The sequence below is a fragment of the Plodia interpunctella genome, chromosome 16 (genome assembly GCF_027563975.2).
Source record: "Plodia interpunctella isolate USDA-ARS_2022_Savannah chromosome 16, ilPloInte3.2, whole genome shotgun sequence".
Taxonomy (NCBI): domain Eukaryota; kingdom Metazoa; phylum Arthropoda; class Insecta; order Lepidoptera; family Pyralidae; genus Plodia; species Plodia interpunctella.
In genome coordinates this window covers 1,938,063-1,955,415 of record NC_071309.1, presented here as the reverse complement: position 1 = coordinate 1,955,415, position 17,353 = coordinate 1,938,063, and the positions used below count along the sequence as shown (strand labels likewise).

General features: G+C 35.8%; 1 protein-coding gene across 3 annotated transcripts in view; it reads right to left on the bottom strand.

Moving 5' to 3' along the window:
• The window catches only part of nompC (no mechanoreceptor potential C), a 38,777-nt gene that overhangs the window by 13,164 nt on the left and 8,260 nt on the right, over positions 1-17,353 (bottom strand). For all 3 annotated transcript variants that reach the window (XM_064436483.1, XM_053756936.2, XM_053756935.2), the window contains exons 2-7: positions 10,648-10,749; positions 5,617-5,718; positions 4,943-5,059; positions 3,427-3,519; positions 1,883-2,096; positions 82-278 (exon numbers count right to left, since the gene is read on the bottom strand). In XM_064436483.1, coding sequence (XP_064292553.1) covers positions 82-278; positions 1,883-2,096; positions 3,427-3,519; positions 4,943-5,059; positions 5,617-5,718; positions 10,648-10,749 — 825 coding nt within the window. The remainder of the gene's footprint in view (positions 1-81; positions 279-1,882; positions 2,097-3,426; positions 3,520-4,942; positions 5,060-5,616; positions 5,719-10,647; positions 10,750-17,353) is intronic.

Here is a 17,353-nt window from a genome sequence, read left to right as displayed (position 1 = left end):
TTGAGAGCTGCATATTGGACGCATGAGAATGCTGCAATATTTGTTTCTCTTGATGGTGGACACCTCAAACTTGAAACTAACCTTATTTGGCATATGGAGATAGACGCCCTTCTTGAAAAGCATCATGGCGCAGTCGGCGTGACCGTTAAGAGATGCAATGTGCATGAGAGTACTCCCATCCTTGGTTCTCTCGAAGATGGATGCCTTGAACTTGTCTGCCAGGAGCTCGATGATGGCAGCGTGGCCATTCTCTGCTGCCAAGTGCATGGGCGTGCGGTCTGGAAGTGGATTTCATTTTGGTACAGTCAACAGCACATTAACTCAAACTCGCCGCTATTACCGCGTCATAGAGGTTCAGGCAGGGTAATTTGATGTGCTGTTGACTGTTACTTATGCCGAAGTTAATTATGTATTGCCACAATATTTTCATTGTCATCAATGCACAGTCGTCCAGAATAAACGTTTGCACGCCATTTCAGCTCAAACAACTGATTATATCTGCATCTTTGAGGTAAAAGATTCCTCTCGAACAAACAAACGTAGGTACCTAACAAAATAAACGCTTGTAAAAACAAAAATAAATAACACGAATGCAATCGCTCCTCTGTCAGTAAATAAATTGGTAAAACTAATTAAATGTAGTTAGTTTCTTTCTAGGGTGTTTCTCAGAGCGTTTCGAACGCCCCGCGGCCGCGCTGTCATTACGATCTGTCAATCTTCTTGAGGAAGCAATCATTTCCAAAATCAATCATTCATAACATTGATGTTACCACTTCGATTTGCCTCGATCATGGTCGAAGTCGATAGTGTATACTGGCATTTCTCACAATAAAGGAAGCGCCTTGTGTAATGCTAACATCGCTTAACGCCTGACGACTTACAATAGCAATGCGTTTGATATCTTAAAGTAATAAGCAGCTTAATATTACTAGGCACCGCGGCATTGCTCCCATGGGAATATCGTGAAACTTTCTTTATATACAGAAACTAGTTTGTGAATCATATTAGGTACTCCAAATTTCAGAGATAACACAACAAACAAACTCAATATAATAATTAATATTTTATTAATCGTATAGGTTGAGATTATTGTTATTAAAGCAAGCTATTTGCTTTGTAACTATTTAAAAGCTAAGATATATTTTACGTATTCTAATTCCACCTCTAGAAAGGTCCATGGTGCAAGGTCCTACAGTCACGCAATTAGACAACTGTAATAAAAATTTCGCCTTGGACGACAAGTGGACCACGTTTCATGCTAATATTTTTTGCAAGTTTTTGGTTAAGTTTATAATCAAAGCTTGCTATACTAATTAATATTTTTTTTTTTACTTTACAAGAAATCATACTATAATAAATATGAAAGTGTGTTTGTTTGTACTCTTTCAAAATGAAGTCAAAATGAAGCATTGGATTAAGGTTATTTTTGGTGAGATAGGTGAGATACTTAATTGCAGAGCTAGAGAGGGACATAATTAGTTAGTGAATATAATGGAACTAATATGATTTAAACTTGGGACGGCTGTAGACTATTGCAATAAAACGACACTACACCATAAAATTTTATTTCCAAGTGTCAAAAAAGACAAAGAAAATTTATTTGCAAAACAAGAGTTTAGGTACATTATTTACAATGTGGTGTTAAAAGAAAACTTAATCCTACATGTTTCACGGATCATGAAAGCAAATTTAAACGGAGGGCATGAATATAAATAAATAAATAAACTTTTTAAGTACCTATATTCCAAAAAGACTGGTCGAACTGTCCCGTGTGACCAAAGGGCTGGAAGCTTGCAAGTCTTTTGGGTACGTTGCCGCATGGCGATAACTTTGATGAGCTGTATTTTAAGTTTAATTTAAACTTGTTAAATAAATAATTTACCTTCATTATCAGCAATGGCAGCGTTCGCCCTGACGCCATAGAAGTACTTGACTAGGGGCTCGTCACCCTCGGCGGCGGCGATGTGTAATGACGTCTGGCCGGAGCCGTTGACAGCATCCACGGCAGCGCCGTAGTCGACCAGGATCCGAGCCATGTCCACGTCTCGTCTCCGGGCGGCCAGGTGCAAGGCTGTGTCGCCCGCTGGTGTGGAAGCCTGGTTTGTGTGGTAAGCACATGGGATTTAACAATTGATGAAAGAGATGGAGAAAATAGAAGATTATAGCTGAAACACTGGATTTAGATAAGGTAATATCGAAAATATAAAAAATAAATACCTTACTTACGAAATGCCTACAAAATGTCAAGCGATCATCAAATAGAATTGACGGATATAAGAGAAGAGATCTGAAATATTTGACATAAAAGAGAAGTTAGGAAAACAAAAACTACAAGTTGTTAAAATGTCAAGCCACGGTCATGATCGAAATCATATCGGAATCATAGGAATATAGTATAACGAGAACAGAAGATAAATGAGTGATAAACGCTACTAAATGCCAATTTTCATTACAATAATTAAAATGCTGCGGTTACCATTTCCCATCAGGTGGGCCCTGTTTGCTTGCTCAGTAGTATAAACAAAAAGGTAAACGATAAAAAGGATAGGTCGGAAAGAAAATAAGTCACGCCAAAGTGCAATAACAGTGCCCACTGCAGTGCCGTGCTCTTTAAGCCTTTCGGTCTGTATATACCCTATCTCTTGCTCCATCTTTTATTATGTGTAAACTACAAAAAACCCAACGGTTTATTTGACTTAAACTGGTGCAAGAAAAAGAAAAGACTGGCTAATGCTATTCAAAGATATGATGGCTAATGGAATTAGTAATACAAAGTTTTTCAATGAAAATGCTAATCTGTTCTATTTTGCAAATAAATGTTAAGTAAATTTAGCCACAAACTAACGTCACGCACACCACCAATGTAACTGTACAAATTTTCTCTTTTTCTCCTCTCGATTTTATATTACTATTATTTCGAAGGAAATATTACTAGGGTTACGAGGTAATAATATTACAGAACGTGTTGGATCTTACATCCTCTACACCTGAATTTGGAAAACTTAGGTTTCAATTGAGACCAAGTATACGGAAGGGTGCAAAAGACACTCCACTCTGTAAATACTTACATAATAGACACACCTCAAGCGGCTACCCACGGTGATGGCACCCCATTCCCTCTGCTGCTTGTGTGGACCATCGGAGTACTAACAGCGCAACGTAAATGTGATATGTGTATCTACAGTGATATTAGTGTATTTCTCCTCAATTTTCCTTACATAATATAGAATTGTATCTATTTCAGCATCAAAATTATACACTTATTTGATCAACAACTAGTTTTTGGAGGCAACCCAATGCAGTGTAAATTTGGAATTTTAATTAGTGATGTCGGATATTCTATCAAAGCTAATGACAGTGATTACTGAAGATACATATATAAAGAAATAAGCGGCATGATTATGGAGAGAAGTTAGAAGTACAAACCTTCAGTTGCTCGGCGGTCTGTGCGCTGAGTAGCTCGCGTACCATGCTTTGGTTGCCGGCTTCCACCGCCAGCAGCAGCGGGATCTTCCCTCTCTGCAACACCACGTCGCGAATTAACTTTTTCCACTCTTTCTGTTTCGCTCGCTCCTTGTTCAGCTCAATGTAGCTGAGTTCCAACTTCTGCAGGTCTTTTGGCTGCAATGTTGCCGGCGGCGTGCGCACACCTGACCCGAATGCACTACGAGGCGCATCTCGTCCGCTATCGGACATTGCTGTCCCCGAATACCCGTTACCAATAGGTAGCTCAGTTTCAATTGGCACAGAATTCATGCGGCATCTTTCCACAAACACCCCGCGCCGTCTGCGGCGAGCCACTGCACGAAACCCTCCTAACTGTGACACCACACAGAATACTTTTGCACTGCAATCTTCGCAGCCATTCGCCAAAATGTAAAATCGATTGACTGTCGTGCTTCACGCTGAATTCCAATGCGATCATATTGAAAACTCAACCACCCTCACAATTGTTGGCAATACGTACATGATCCATTGCAGTTACAACATAAAATTGTCGAGGACTGACATAGCGCAAGCCTAGCTCTAGTCGTGACGAGGGACCGACTGAGACTTTGTGTATTAAAATTAATAATTTTGAATTTCAGCGCTGACGCTATAAGTAATATTCCGCAAGTGATTTGCATTGTAAATTCGCGTTATGACGTTTACTTCGCGAGTAAAGCTCGTCGGATAATTAGCTAGTTTCTATTCGTGTGGTGGGGCTTACTATTGGAATGTCCCCAAAACTCCTAAAACGTCGGCGATCGAGCTGATTAGTGGAGCTGATGCTAACAATTAATATAGCCGGTTGGTGCGTGCGACGTCACGTAGTGGTTTGGAGTCGTGAAGTTTTATTAACTTCTATTAGTGGCTGGGGTTGATAGGGTTTTGTTTACCGGCTGTGTCGAGTGCTTCGGGGGTAGCAGCTCGGCGGGTGGCGGTGCCAGGCGAGCTCGCACGCGATCCATTCCACCACCACGTTGCATCCCTGTCTATTCACTATTGCGACCGTTTACAAATCAGGCTGTTCATATCATTTTAAAGCTTGTATCTGATAAGTTCACGCGATATACGAATTTTTGTGCGGTTTCGTTTTGCAATATATTGATATTGTTGTATGTTCCATTTCATTCAACGAATTTACAATAGAAAGGAATGCTAAACAAATGTAAGTTGATTATCATTGAAATGGATACTGTTATGGCGGACTTCTGTAAAAATTTTAACTTTGTGAAATAGATTGATAGGCAGTTAGGTAAATCGATCAGTCAATGTTATATATCCAGTCCATAGTCCATATCAAAAATTTTTTTTTCCGCGTCTTTCTGTCTGTTCGCGATAAACTCAAGCACAGATATACATGCGGTTTTCGCCAATAGATAATGCGATTCTTCAGGTAGGTTTAAATTTATTACGTTTTATTTTCTAGTATACGTTAAAATTAAGTAAAAATTGTTACCCCATCAACTCTGAGTCGTATATCCTTGCCGGCGGCGGTGAGCAATGCCCGCAGGATGCTGGTCGCTGTGCCGGTCTGCCGGCTCGCCACCAGGTGCACCGCTGTTTGTTGCCGACTCTGCGAATAGAGGAAGAAGATGAATTGAGAATGAAGACGATTAAAACGAATGTGTGAAATAGACATTGTCAATGAACTCTTGAAAAAGTCCACTAGACTGAATCTATAGTCGACTTTTCAGTTGATGACACATGTCATGACATGAGCCAAATTTGCGAGTGAATATATCTGTCATAAAAGTGCTATATAATAGTGCTATAGCTAGTCGCTAGTTAGGATCTTAGCTCTAGCTATAATTTTTTTTTAATGCCATCTTTAAAACTATATAAATTAGTCTATACAAAAATTAATCTTATCTACTGAATATTTTTTGATCTACTCTGATCTATGCTCGGCCTGAAATCTGATAATTTAATATACAATAAATTACGGCCTGAAATCTGATATATACAATAAATTTGATTGAGTAGAACTCGGACTGTAATAAAGAGGTCTAGGTACTCCACTTTTAGTACTACCACAAAACTTTTCTATTAGTAACTAGATAACGTCTTCCAAAAGAATCTGGCACCAGCATTAACTTTACACTGGAAAAGTAACAAGAAGTCAGAACTCACCCCGCCTGTAGCGAAGGGGTCCACTCCGCGTTTGGACAACAGCAACTTGACAATGTCCTCCCGAGCATACATGGCCGATATGTGCAGAACATTGTAGTTGTCCTGCAATTTAGGTAAGGTTAAAATAACAATTAAAATTTAAAACAATGTGTTCATTGTGTAGGAAGACAAACATGTTAAAAAACGAATGCAATTTTCAATTAGATTTTTAAAATACTTTTTTTTGTGGCCTGCATTTTAATATTTTTAAATGTCTTTGACAATATTCTTTTGGCGTTAGTTTAAAATGAAATGTTCCTGGCTAGCTTAGTCATGATAATGATAATGAAATTGTCACTAAAATTTATCAGTTTTATTGATTACGCCATTTACTATTTTTTGTTCTGGTTAAAATATATTAAACTCGTAAGAGTTTCACACCAAAATCATGAAGTCACGTCATGAAATTCTTTCTGAGGATGGGAGGCATATTTTTAAAATGAAATGTTAAAAAACCATCAGAATAACTATCAAATAAGCGTACTTTCGTCGTTAGTTCTGCATTTTGATTCTCATTATAAATATATTTTTATATGATTTCAATATTAATTGTACAAGATCAAGTTACGTGTTATACGAAAATCCATGTTTTCCTGCGACAAACATCGCGTGCTTCGCCGGGTTTATGTTTTGCAAGAAAATTGCGAGCTTGTAATCTTCAGTTAATTTTGACCGCGGCCTTTATGTATTATCGTTGATGTGAATAGTAAGGTTTTTTTTTCTTTTTGTTGATCTGTGTCTATGATTGTAAGACGACATAATGTCCACTTAATAACCTATGTAAGTAGTAGGTAAATAAGTCAATCTATGTGAAGGCATTTTTTATGCCAAATTAAATTTAAGTTTTTATGGTACTTAATTAAAAATTATAGGAAGCGGTGGTGGTGTAATGGTTAAGACGCCAGACTGTGGATCAAAAGGTTTTAGGTTCGTATCCTACTCGTGCCATATGAGTTTGTATACCAATCTGACTCATACATTGTAGTTTTCATAGACCACCACTTGCTTCCGGTGAAGGAAAACATCGTGAGGAAACCTGCACTCTGGTGGGCAGTTTAGTTCACTAGTGTGTATGCGACTACCTGCCACTAGATGGCGGTAAGTAGTCATAAAAGTCATGCCAGATGTCTTTAGGCGACTTGAATAAAATCTGACACCAGTTTTAGAAATAACGCACTCGATATGATGATGATTAAAAATTATACTAGATGATTGAACTAGCAGATATTATAACACTCCATTTGAATCATGACATTCTTAAACCAATTGGATTACCGTTACTACGAACAAAGTACAGCAATCGCACATCAATCAAATTCATTATGAATTATATTATTACTACCGGTCGCAGTCGTTCAGTTGCGGTTTTACGACATCGCATAATCCCTCTTTGGGAGTGCTGTTGCTGCTTCTCAGCTGTCAATTCGCCATGCATGGGAGGATATGGAGTGTTCTTATTCTAGGGCGCGAACCAAACACTAAACTTGACATGTACAAAATAGGAGTCATCGTGCTAATAAATATCTTACTTATATTATAAATGCGACAGTTTGTGAGGGTGTATGTGTGTATGTTTGTTACACTTTCACGCAAAATCTACGGACGGATTGTTATGAAATTTGGTACACGTGTGGAATATAACCTGGAATAACATATAGGGTACTTTTTATCCTGAAATTTCCACGGGAGCCAAGCCCGGGGGCGCAACTAGTAGTACATAATAATACTTAAGTTTGTTGCGTGACCGCGAGTCAGTTAGTCACCTACAATGGCAGCCAATTTTACACAACTTCACGGTATGATTCAGAATGACCTTTGCTAATTGAGGTCTTTGTAGAAAAGGCTGCGGTGAAGTTTGTTGCGCCGCCGCTACTTCACCTGAGCTTTGGCAGTGGGCAGTTGATTTCGTTTTACAAGTGAGACAAATGTATTTGGTATCTTAAGACTTAAGTCTGATAAATCTTTACATAACAACTGTAACTTAGTTCGTATTATTAGAGAAAATTTAGCCTATGTTATTTATTATGTATTCGTACGAATCTCAACATGAACTACGGATTTTCCAATTTAACATTTAATTTTATAATAAGCTCATTAGAAACGATATAAATGTAAGTATTGCGTCGTCCTCGAATGCCTGTTACTTCTACATGAGCTTATAAACCCCACTAATATTATCAAGGTGAACGGCAAAGCCAATTTGTATGAAATTTGCTATTGAGGCACCTGATACCTTGGGTTAACACATAGGGTCCTTTTATCTGGAAAGTACGCGATTCCCGTAGGATTTGGCCAAAAAGTCCGATAGTCAATGGCGCTTTATAAAGTAGATGGCGCTACTGTGCATAGAATTAAAAACGTAAGTTTTCTTTAAATAAATATTACGTTTCAATAATTATAAAGAACTAGATGTTGCCCGGGGCTTCGCTCCCGTAGGAATTTTGAGATAAAATATTTTATATTTATTTCTATAGCAATCTTGAATAATGTAACTTTTTAATGCTAAAAGATTTTTTGAAATCGGTTCGGTAGTTTGGGAGATTTGGATTTGGAGCCTCAAACATACAAACTCACAAACGACTACCTCTTTATAATAATAGTAAAGATGACAAACGGAGTGGTGCAGCTAATATTATATGAAGCGAATTGATTACGATTCAATTCTACTGGCATTTTACCATTTAACTGTGGGAGGAAACATCGCAAGGAATCCTCCACAGGCAATTTCAAAACAATCTAACAGTCACAAAAATATACGCTTTATGAAAGTGTTGAAAGTTTGAAAATATAAAACTAATGTTTGCATTGGTTCCCTGATCGTTAGTCACATGTCTGACCCCATAGCCGAGCATAAATCGCGTCTTATCGACACATCTGCGGTGGCGGCGCTGCTTGACCGGTAAAGTTTGTGTTGCTTTATAAGCTATACTATAGAGTCCACGAAAGTCCCGCGGCTATATGGAACTATCATTAATATCCGTTGGTCGGTACGTTGCTCTTGTCATTGTCAGCTATTGCAGCGCCACGTCTGCGTGAGTCCTTTTGGGTTAGTCTTTTGGGACGCGGATTATATAGTCCTACATTTTTCAATTATACATTACAAACAATTTCATTTATTATATGTAGTTATTACATTAATACCTATAAGGATAAAAATAAATATGCATTTTTTAATTAAAAAATGTGAGAGACTCGTGTCTGTCTAAACAGGGCCTGCATCTCAGTATACCAGCAGAGGCTAGTATACTGATATGGATATATATATATATATATATATATATATATATATGTATAAATACAATCAATAAAAAAAATGTTACTCTCATCTGAGCATTTTCCCGGTTTCTTCCACGGCCGTTCTGCGTAGGAGCCCGGTGTTCGTTAAATAGTTGTAGGATAGTTTTAATATCTGTCAAATCTCTCGCTTGCACTGGACACCCGTCTTTACGCGTCTGGCTCAAGCCCGCCTTCGGGAAATTACTCTTTCGTTCTACTTTCTTTCGTAATCATTGTATGTTATATGTATGTAGCAAAGTAGCAATAATTATTCAGAGCACAAACGTTAATTAATGTAAATACGTGAAAATTACATGGGGTTTGGTTTAGGGACCTATTACTAAGTACTGTGATTAATTTATATTGTTTATGGAATTTGTGAGTTTGATGCTTCAAAATATATTTTAACGTTATGTTTAGTAGCTTAACATGTTACAACATGTTACAACGTTATGTTTAGTCATAAACGTGATATTGTATAATATCACGTCTACGCCCCTCACGAGGTAGAAAGAGCCAGAGTCGCGAAATTCGAAGGAATAAGAAATATATTAATTCCAATCATATTATATAAGAGGACCTTTTTATAAATCGATTGAAATTCTACTAATATTATACAATTTGTGAGTATGTATGTGTGTAGGTTTGTTACTTTTTCACACAAAATCTACTGGACGGATTGAATATAACCTGGAATAACACAAAATATTGTATCATCAGTAATGTAAATAAAAAAAAATGTTTATGTAGTGAGTCTTAATTTATTTAACTTGATCTGAATAAAAGGCTATTTATTATATTTATATTTATGAAATCAAGATTTAAATAATGTCAAAGTTTAATATATTTAAATTCAATAAGCTGAAAATAAATCCAAGGCCGAGCTATCAGATCAAAATGCATGCTCTAGCGCTGGCTCGTTCAAGGTCATTTCACGCTCCATGTAGCTCGTAGCTTATGCCTACGGTCGTAGCTCGTACCCGTAGACGCTTCGTAGCACATTGCTACTGGAAAGGTTACGACGACATTGACATGAATTGCAGTTTTGTGTTTAATTTATTAGTTTTTTAAACTCTATTTACTCAGAAAACATTAATCGAATAAAACTCATTAAATAAACATTAAAACTAAATAAATATTACAAAAATAACTGCGTCTGATCGAGGCACAGTTCCAAGAATACTGGCAGCATACTAAGATATTTGTTATATAGTTAGATTAGTTAGTGATGCGGTTGAGTGTGTTAAGACTTCAAATCGCAATCCTCTATGTTCGTGTAGGATTTCAAAATAAATGCTTTATGAAAGTTAAGTCATTTATCATGAAATTGGACTTTTAAATATAGGTACTTGTTAACGTCCATTTCAATTAAAATTACATCTACTTTTAAACATTAGCGTTAATATATTTTTTTTAATACCTATTGTTTAGTATATAATTATAATTACATAATTTCTCTCAAAGCTTACAAACCAATACATCACTGTGAGACACGATTAGAATTCGAGTTATGTATATCATAATTTATTAATTTATGTTTTATGTAACGTGAGTGTGTGTCTTTTGCGGCGAAAATTATTTTATTTATCTAACTTTGCCCGTGTGAAAGTCACGATATTGAAAGAAAAAGTTAGTTAGCTTATAAACTGCTTACAGCTCTCGATTTATAAGAAGGGGTATACATATATATTTCTTTTATCTATGGGGTATACTCACGTTGTTTCGAGCCCCGACGTCCGACCCCAGGTCTATGAGTCGCTCCACGAATGACGTCCGATTGTCTTTCACCGCATACATCAGTGGTGTCATCCCGGTTGTCTGCAAAACAAATATCATGTAACTAACATATAGTACGAATAATTTAAAAAGAAATAATTACAGCAAAGTTTAAAAATGATAATGTAAATTAGGTGAAATATAATTGCTAAAATGGCTTAGTGGCCCTAGCCCCTTCCAGCCCGTATCTCGGTACGCCCATGGCACACATGCATTACAAAATAATGATATCCTATCTACGTTACCCTACGATCATACTACTGTCCATATCTGTACTGCATATGCCGCGGGGCTTCAGCATAGTAATTGCGGGATAAAAATAACAGCCACAGATTAGTATTGTCCGTGATATTTAAGTTTTGTGTCCCTTAGTCGTCTTATACGACATCCACGGGAAGATAAGGAGTAGTCCTATTCTAGGGCGGAACCACTCGTCACGTGGCGTAAGGTTACGTACCTCAAAGGGTAAAAATGAAACCGTTATTGGATCATAAAGTGCATATTTTCCGTTCGAATCCCATTCTCACTTGGCCGGATTTTATTTTTAATACACAATAGGTGTTGGTGTATTATTCGTTGCTGCAAGTTTCATGTTTAATGTTAGCAGATTTGTGTGTGTGTGTGTGTAATACAGTGGAATGTGGATTAATCGAATCTATAATTACTGCATATCCAGCCCACCTGCAAATATTTTGTAAACGATGTGTCGATCAAAAATATCAGCATTTCACATTTCGGGCGTCAGTAATAAACTCTATAAACAGATATTATGATTAGCCGTTTTATTGCTGCGACCGTCTAATTTGCGGCTCGCTACTGATTGAATAATTAGGCCAGAGTTTTATTACTTGCTGTATTTATTTCGTGTAAATATCACTAATGTAATCGCTACACTGATTCGAAATTATGACGATGTCTAGGTGTGTGAAGATTAAAGTTTCTTCTTTATAGTCGTATTCTTCACGGCTGAGGCTCGTGGTCTTTACGTGGTACGAAACACACACAACAATTTTCTTCACACCATCAATGGAGTGCCATTGTCTTCTCCGAACTACTTACATGAGTATGTATACAGCCACACCACCACCTTCGCAAATTAGGATATAATATATATATAAATTAGGATAAATAAAGGTCTTGTTGATTGCCTCGTCTAAGTGCCTCCGAAATTTTAAACACCTAAACACGGAAAACTAAATTGATTTATTTAGGTTTCCAGAATCTTAATATATAAATTAAAATTACTCAACGTCAACCGTTCCCTCATGATATTTTCCTTCGCCGGAAGCATGTGGCGACTTAAAAAAATTATTAATACACGAGTCAGTTTAGTATACAAACTAAACTCATTCGGCACGAGTAGGATTTGAACCTAGAACTTTTCGGTTCACAGGCGGATACATACATACATAATTTATTAATTTGTTGAATAATTATATTTTGTTTCAATAATTATAACATTGAAAACATAATACATATTAACTACTTAAAAGTTTTTTATGTAAAAGAGATCGTACTTAAGTAGTTTTCATTTTAAATTGCTACTTGAAACTTTCGTGCTGATAAATAGGTTTAACTACACGCTTGTGTGCCAAGTTACAAACACTCCGCCTATAATTAACTACCATTTGGTTAAGTTAACGAAGATATCAAACTACTTATGCACTTGTAATTATAGTTTCAAAATTTTAAACGGAGATGGCAAGAGGAAATTATATAATAACAAAAAAAATAACAAAAAATAGACAACATACGTAAAACCATATATGTACTCGTAAATGATTCCTTCTGGTTTTTAAGGTTCTGTAGTTCCTCAAACAAAGAACCCTTATAGTATCGACATGTGCATATGTCCAACCGTCCTTGGTCTAGCTCAAAAACTATTACCGTTGATAATATCCTATGGTTGATAACATCGTTGTGTGTCGCGACACTTTTTCTCGGGAACGCTTAGAAGTCGCTCTGGTAAAACTATAATGAATTAGCAGTAATGAATTAAGGGAATTCTATCTATTGGTGAAACAATACAAAAATCAATAAAATACTACGTTCGTAATATCACAGTTAAATAAATTGTTATCGACATTACCATTTGTATAAGAAATTAAAGAGAATGTAATTAAGAACACCTTGATGAGAAAGAGAGAGAGATTTGTAAAGTGCGATTTTATTAAATATCTCGCTTCACCCTACGTTCTAGACCATAAGCGGCTTTCTAAAGCCTCTTGAGTGATTAGCCAAGCGTGACTTATAATAATTAGACTAATGATCGCCGTAAGCTGAACCCTGATATACATCCAAAGTTCAAGGGTTTGGACATTTCACGTTGCAATTTTCTGCGATAAACCTTTTTTTTTACATTCATAGAGTCAAGTGACACACTCTAAGAGTGGGTTGCACCAGCAAATATGACGTTAACTTTAACCTGCGCAGAAAAACGCAAACTCATCCTAAGGGTGCATTGCACAAAACAAGTTCGACGTGCCCTGAAAAAAAAAACGCCTTTTTATCCAAATAACGCGGATGCGCAGGTTAAAGTTAACGTCTTACTTAGTAAAGTTGAAGTGATGTTCATTGCACAAATGTTGTATAAATTATCAAAAGGCTTGTGTTAAGAACAAATATATGCATGGTCTTCATTAATATGATTTGCCACGAAGCCACGCTAAGAAGAAGAAAAAAGTACAGTCGGTTGTAGGATTAAAAAATAATATTTACTCCCAACATTAAGACTATATAACCATCAAATTTTAAATGTTTGCACCTGTATGAAATTTTGTTCATACTAATCAAAAATATGATATAAATTCGTCGAGATATCTAAAGCTTACATAATATCGATTTTTATAATGTCCCATCACTTCATTATTCAGTGATCCTTACTTCTATACCTACTCAATAAACATGAGTAGCATGAATCGAATTATGTCTTAGTCATTGCTAGAAAGTATTTGTAAAAACTCCAATTTTCTGACTTAAATTTTAAATTTAAAGCAAGTGTTAAGTTGTTTAATTTAAAAGCAGTTAAAGAAACTACAATCTAACCATATCTCAGGGTTGTAAATATGAAAAAAATTGGCTAGCACATGACAGTAAGAAAAATTTTATCACTTTTAATTTCGCAAACGCTATTATGCAGATGTAATAAATTAGCTGTAGCAAATTCTATAGTTTTCAGTCTACAGCCGAGCCCAGTACGCTGCACCCTCGTGTATCTAATGCCTCCATTACGCCGGCTATACACTATCGGCAAAAATTTGTCAAATTTTGGTAGTCTCGTCGTACATTACTGGTTTTTCTTTGAGGCAAATAAAACCTCTCGTACAAACTACGCAATGTGTGTTAATTTACGTCCGCATGACGCATCATTGACACTGTAACTTGTAACTGTATTGTTGTACTATTCTTTGGTTTGCTATCTCTGTTTGGTGTAATCGTGGACTGGTGAATGCCATTATGTCGTTAAAGTCTATCTTTTTTACTTCATTTTCATAATTTTATGTAATAAAGTTTATTAAATAAAATGAAACTAAATATATAAAAGACAACAGTCACTTTTTATTATTATTTTTTCCAAATTCGGTTATTCCTTGTAAACGATACATACAAAGCTCACGTCATTAAAACTGAGCAATGTACGTCGAAAGTTGGCTATCATGGCCGATATTGTATGGCAGGCATAACAGCGGGCATTCAGGCCGCGGCTATTTCTACATTTGGGTCTAGCCTCGGCCGCTATATTTCATAAAATAATGTTATTTTTACACGAAACACTTGAATGACTCTCGACGGTCGATTCTTTAGAGGATAACTATGTGTAAGTAACCGAAGAGCTGAATAAAAGTAGAGGAACTGAGAGGTTTTCAAGGATCAAGTAGTTAATCCATAAAGACTAATTGAACCTTTATCAACATACAATATACTTTAACAATATACTTTGTTATAATATTAGAAAGTAAAATTAAGAAACAACAATTGTAAGGTCTTCTGGTTTGGTAGGGACCAACGCTGTTTAAATGAGTTTCTTTCGGCATATCTTCTCGGCAGTGGTCGTTACGCAATGCCAGTAGTTTTGTGTGGCATTTTGAGAAATGAATATATAACATAAAATTTAACGTGAAGGTGGTGAAGGCTTAGTGTATGATTTGGATTTTGAATTTGATGCCGCTCTCAGTTAAAACTGAACAAGATAAAACGTACTTTAGCTTAACATTTTTATGAACTGTCTAAGAAATTAAATGAATTGTATTTGTGTAATAGGTAATTGTTTTTTTTTAAATTACAATAATACATTTTCTCCTAGAGAAACGAAAAGGGGACCCAAACATATGTGTGTATCAATGTGACGTGTGACAAGACGTGACGCAGCGGAGGCGTTTACTCCCCAGTGAGAAACGCTTCATTGGCTCCACTAAAGCCTATCGATTTGTCAAATAAAAGACATGAACGTGTCACTGGTCCTTTCCGGTGACAGTTTTGTTTTACACAGTTTTATTTGATCTAAAAATAATGATAACAATTTAAAAATATTATATTTCTATAAGCTTTACAGCTACAGTACATATCACTTATAGGAGCTATACTAGGAGCTATGTCTCTATCTCATTCCTCGCGTGATCTCTTTTCATTCCTTCTCAGACAAGCATTAAAGCATAAATAATTTATTCGAATACAGTTTGCATATGAGAACTCGCTAGTTAACAATTTTTCGATAAAATCATATTTTTACAACAGAGTCATAAAGGAAATACATCAAACTAGAAATGGAACTTTGATGCAATTTCAGATATATTTCGCGGAACAGTGACGACGACTGAGAACGATTTATTTTTATTTTATTTATCGTTGTTTTTTATAGTTAAACCAATGCCTCACTTCATGTTTGCTTCCTGCAGGAAGGTTGACTGGAAGAGATCGCTTTAGCGATAAGTTCGCTTTTGTTACTTTTATTTTCCGCATTTTGATAGTTAAGTACAGTACTTTTCTTTGGTGCAATAGTGTATTGTATCGAACTATGATCAGCGATAGTTAATTAACATTTGAAGCCTTAAGCACAGTGATTTTGAAGCTTGGTTAAAGTATTTGTCACACTGGTTAAAATATAAATATATTTATATATAAATATAAATCAAAGCTTATTTTTATTGCGAAATTCCTACGAACTGTGACGTCACAATTATTAGTGAGTATACCATACTGTGACGTCACAATTATTAGTGAGTATACAATACTGTGACGTCACAATTATTAGTGAGTATACAATACTGTGACGTCACAATTATTAGTGAGTATGTAATTACTCATATTTAGAAATTAAATTTGTGTCATGTATTATTAATGACATGTTAATATCCTGAGTCCTGATTCGCCCATTGATCGTCACTTCCTGTGTTTCGCAATTTCCGTTGCGCGAAGCTTTTAACCGGATTGGTGGTAAACGCTGAGTCAGGGACTTGCGGCTAACAAAGGAATGGACGACTGACTCATCCTATAGTGACTTACTATAGAATGATATAAGAATGATGACTTATACGATTTGGTGACCAAAAGTTAATATAAAAGTTCACTAGCATTTTCTCTAGCAAGAAAACATCGTCCTTGGAAGTAGTAACGAGCAAACTGAACGTTAAATGAAGAAGGAACATTATCTATTAACTATAATTACCTAAAGGAGGTCACTTTAAGCCGGGATAGGTGAATTTTTACAAGCATTTGTATGTCTGTAATCAAATCGTTAAATTTTACCTCTTCCCGGTTGTCCTACAGAGTAGAAATTTTCCGCGTCTATTAAATTTCCATGATAATGCATTATTATCATAAGCATGTTGATGCACCCAGGATCGGATTCCGACGAGGGAACTCCTAAACGATTTATTGAATGGACATGGTGTTTTTGTCAAACGTTGAACAACAAGATTTTTCCGACAATGATTTTTTGTAAAAAACTTGTTATACGAAAGCTTATACGGAATTCAAATTAAAAAACTTCGCATTGGCAAATTCAAAGAAAACAAATGAATGTCATGCTCATGTCATTCGAAGCAATCCATTAGATTAACCATGTTTACAAAATAGCTAGTTCTACATTTACAAAATAAAATAACGTGGTCAAGGGCTAAGAGACATTTGAGGTCAGCGGGACTTTAATATTCCTTTCGCGTTCATAATGCATATATCATCATTTTGATTACCCTAAATACATCATCCAGTGAAGGTAAAGGTTACAATCGTAAAGAACTAGGTGTTACCAGAAATAAGGCGTGAGGACAAAATTACTTTCGCATTTATAATATTACCTGGGATAGCGATATTAGTTTCAATTAAATCAGATTTTTACGTGACATTTAAAAAAGAAATGTCTTGTTTTTAGACAATAAAACCTGTGAGTGAAAATTTGGGATAAAATATAAAGATCTGCTATGAAAATATGTGCGTATAGCTACAATGCTTTGGATAAAAATCAGTGAAATTAGTTAATTTGAATTAAGATGGACACATCAGAAAAAATAACAGAACAGAATCACAGAGACATTTAAATTAAGAAGCATTCGTGTTTATCTTTTTTAAATTGTTTTTTCTTTTTCTTTGTATGTATACTATAATGTAAGTATTTTTGCGCACAAAGGCATGTTGAGTCTAAGTGTTT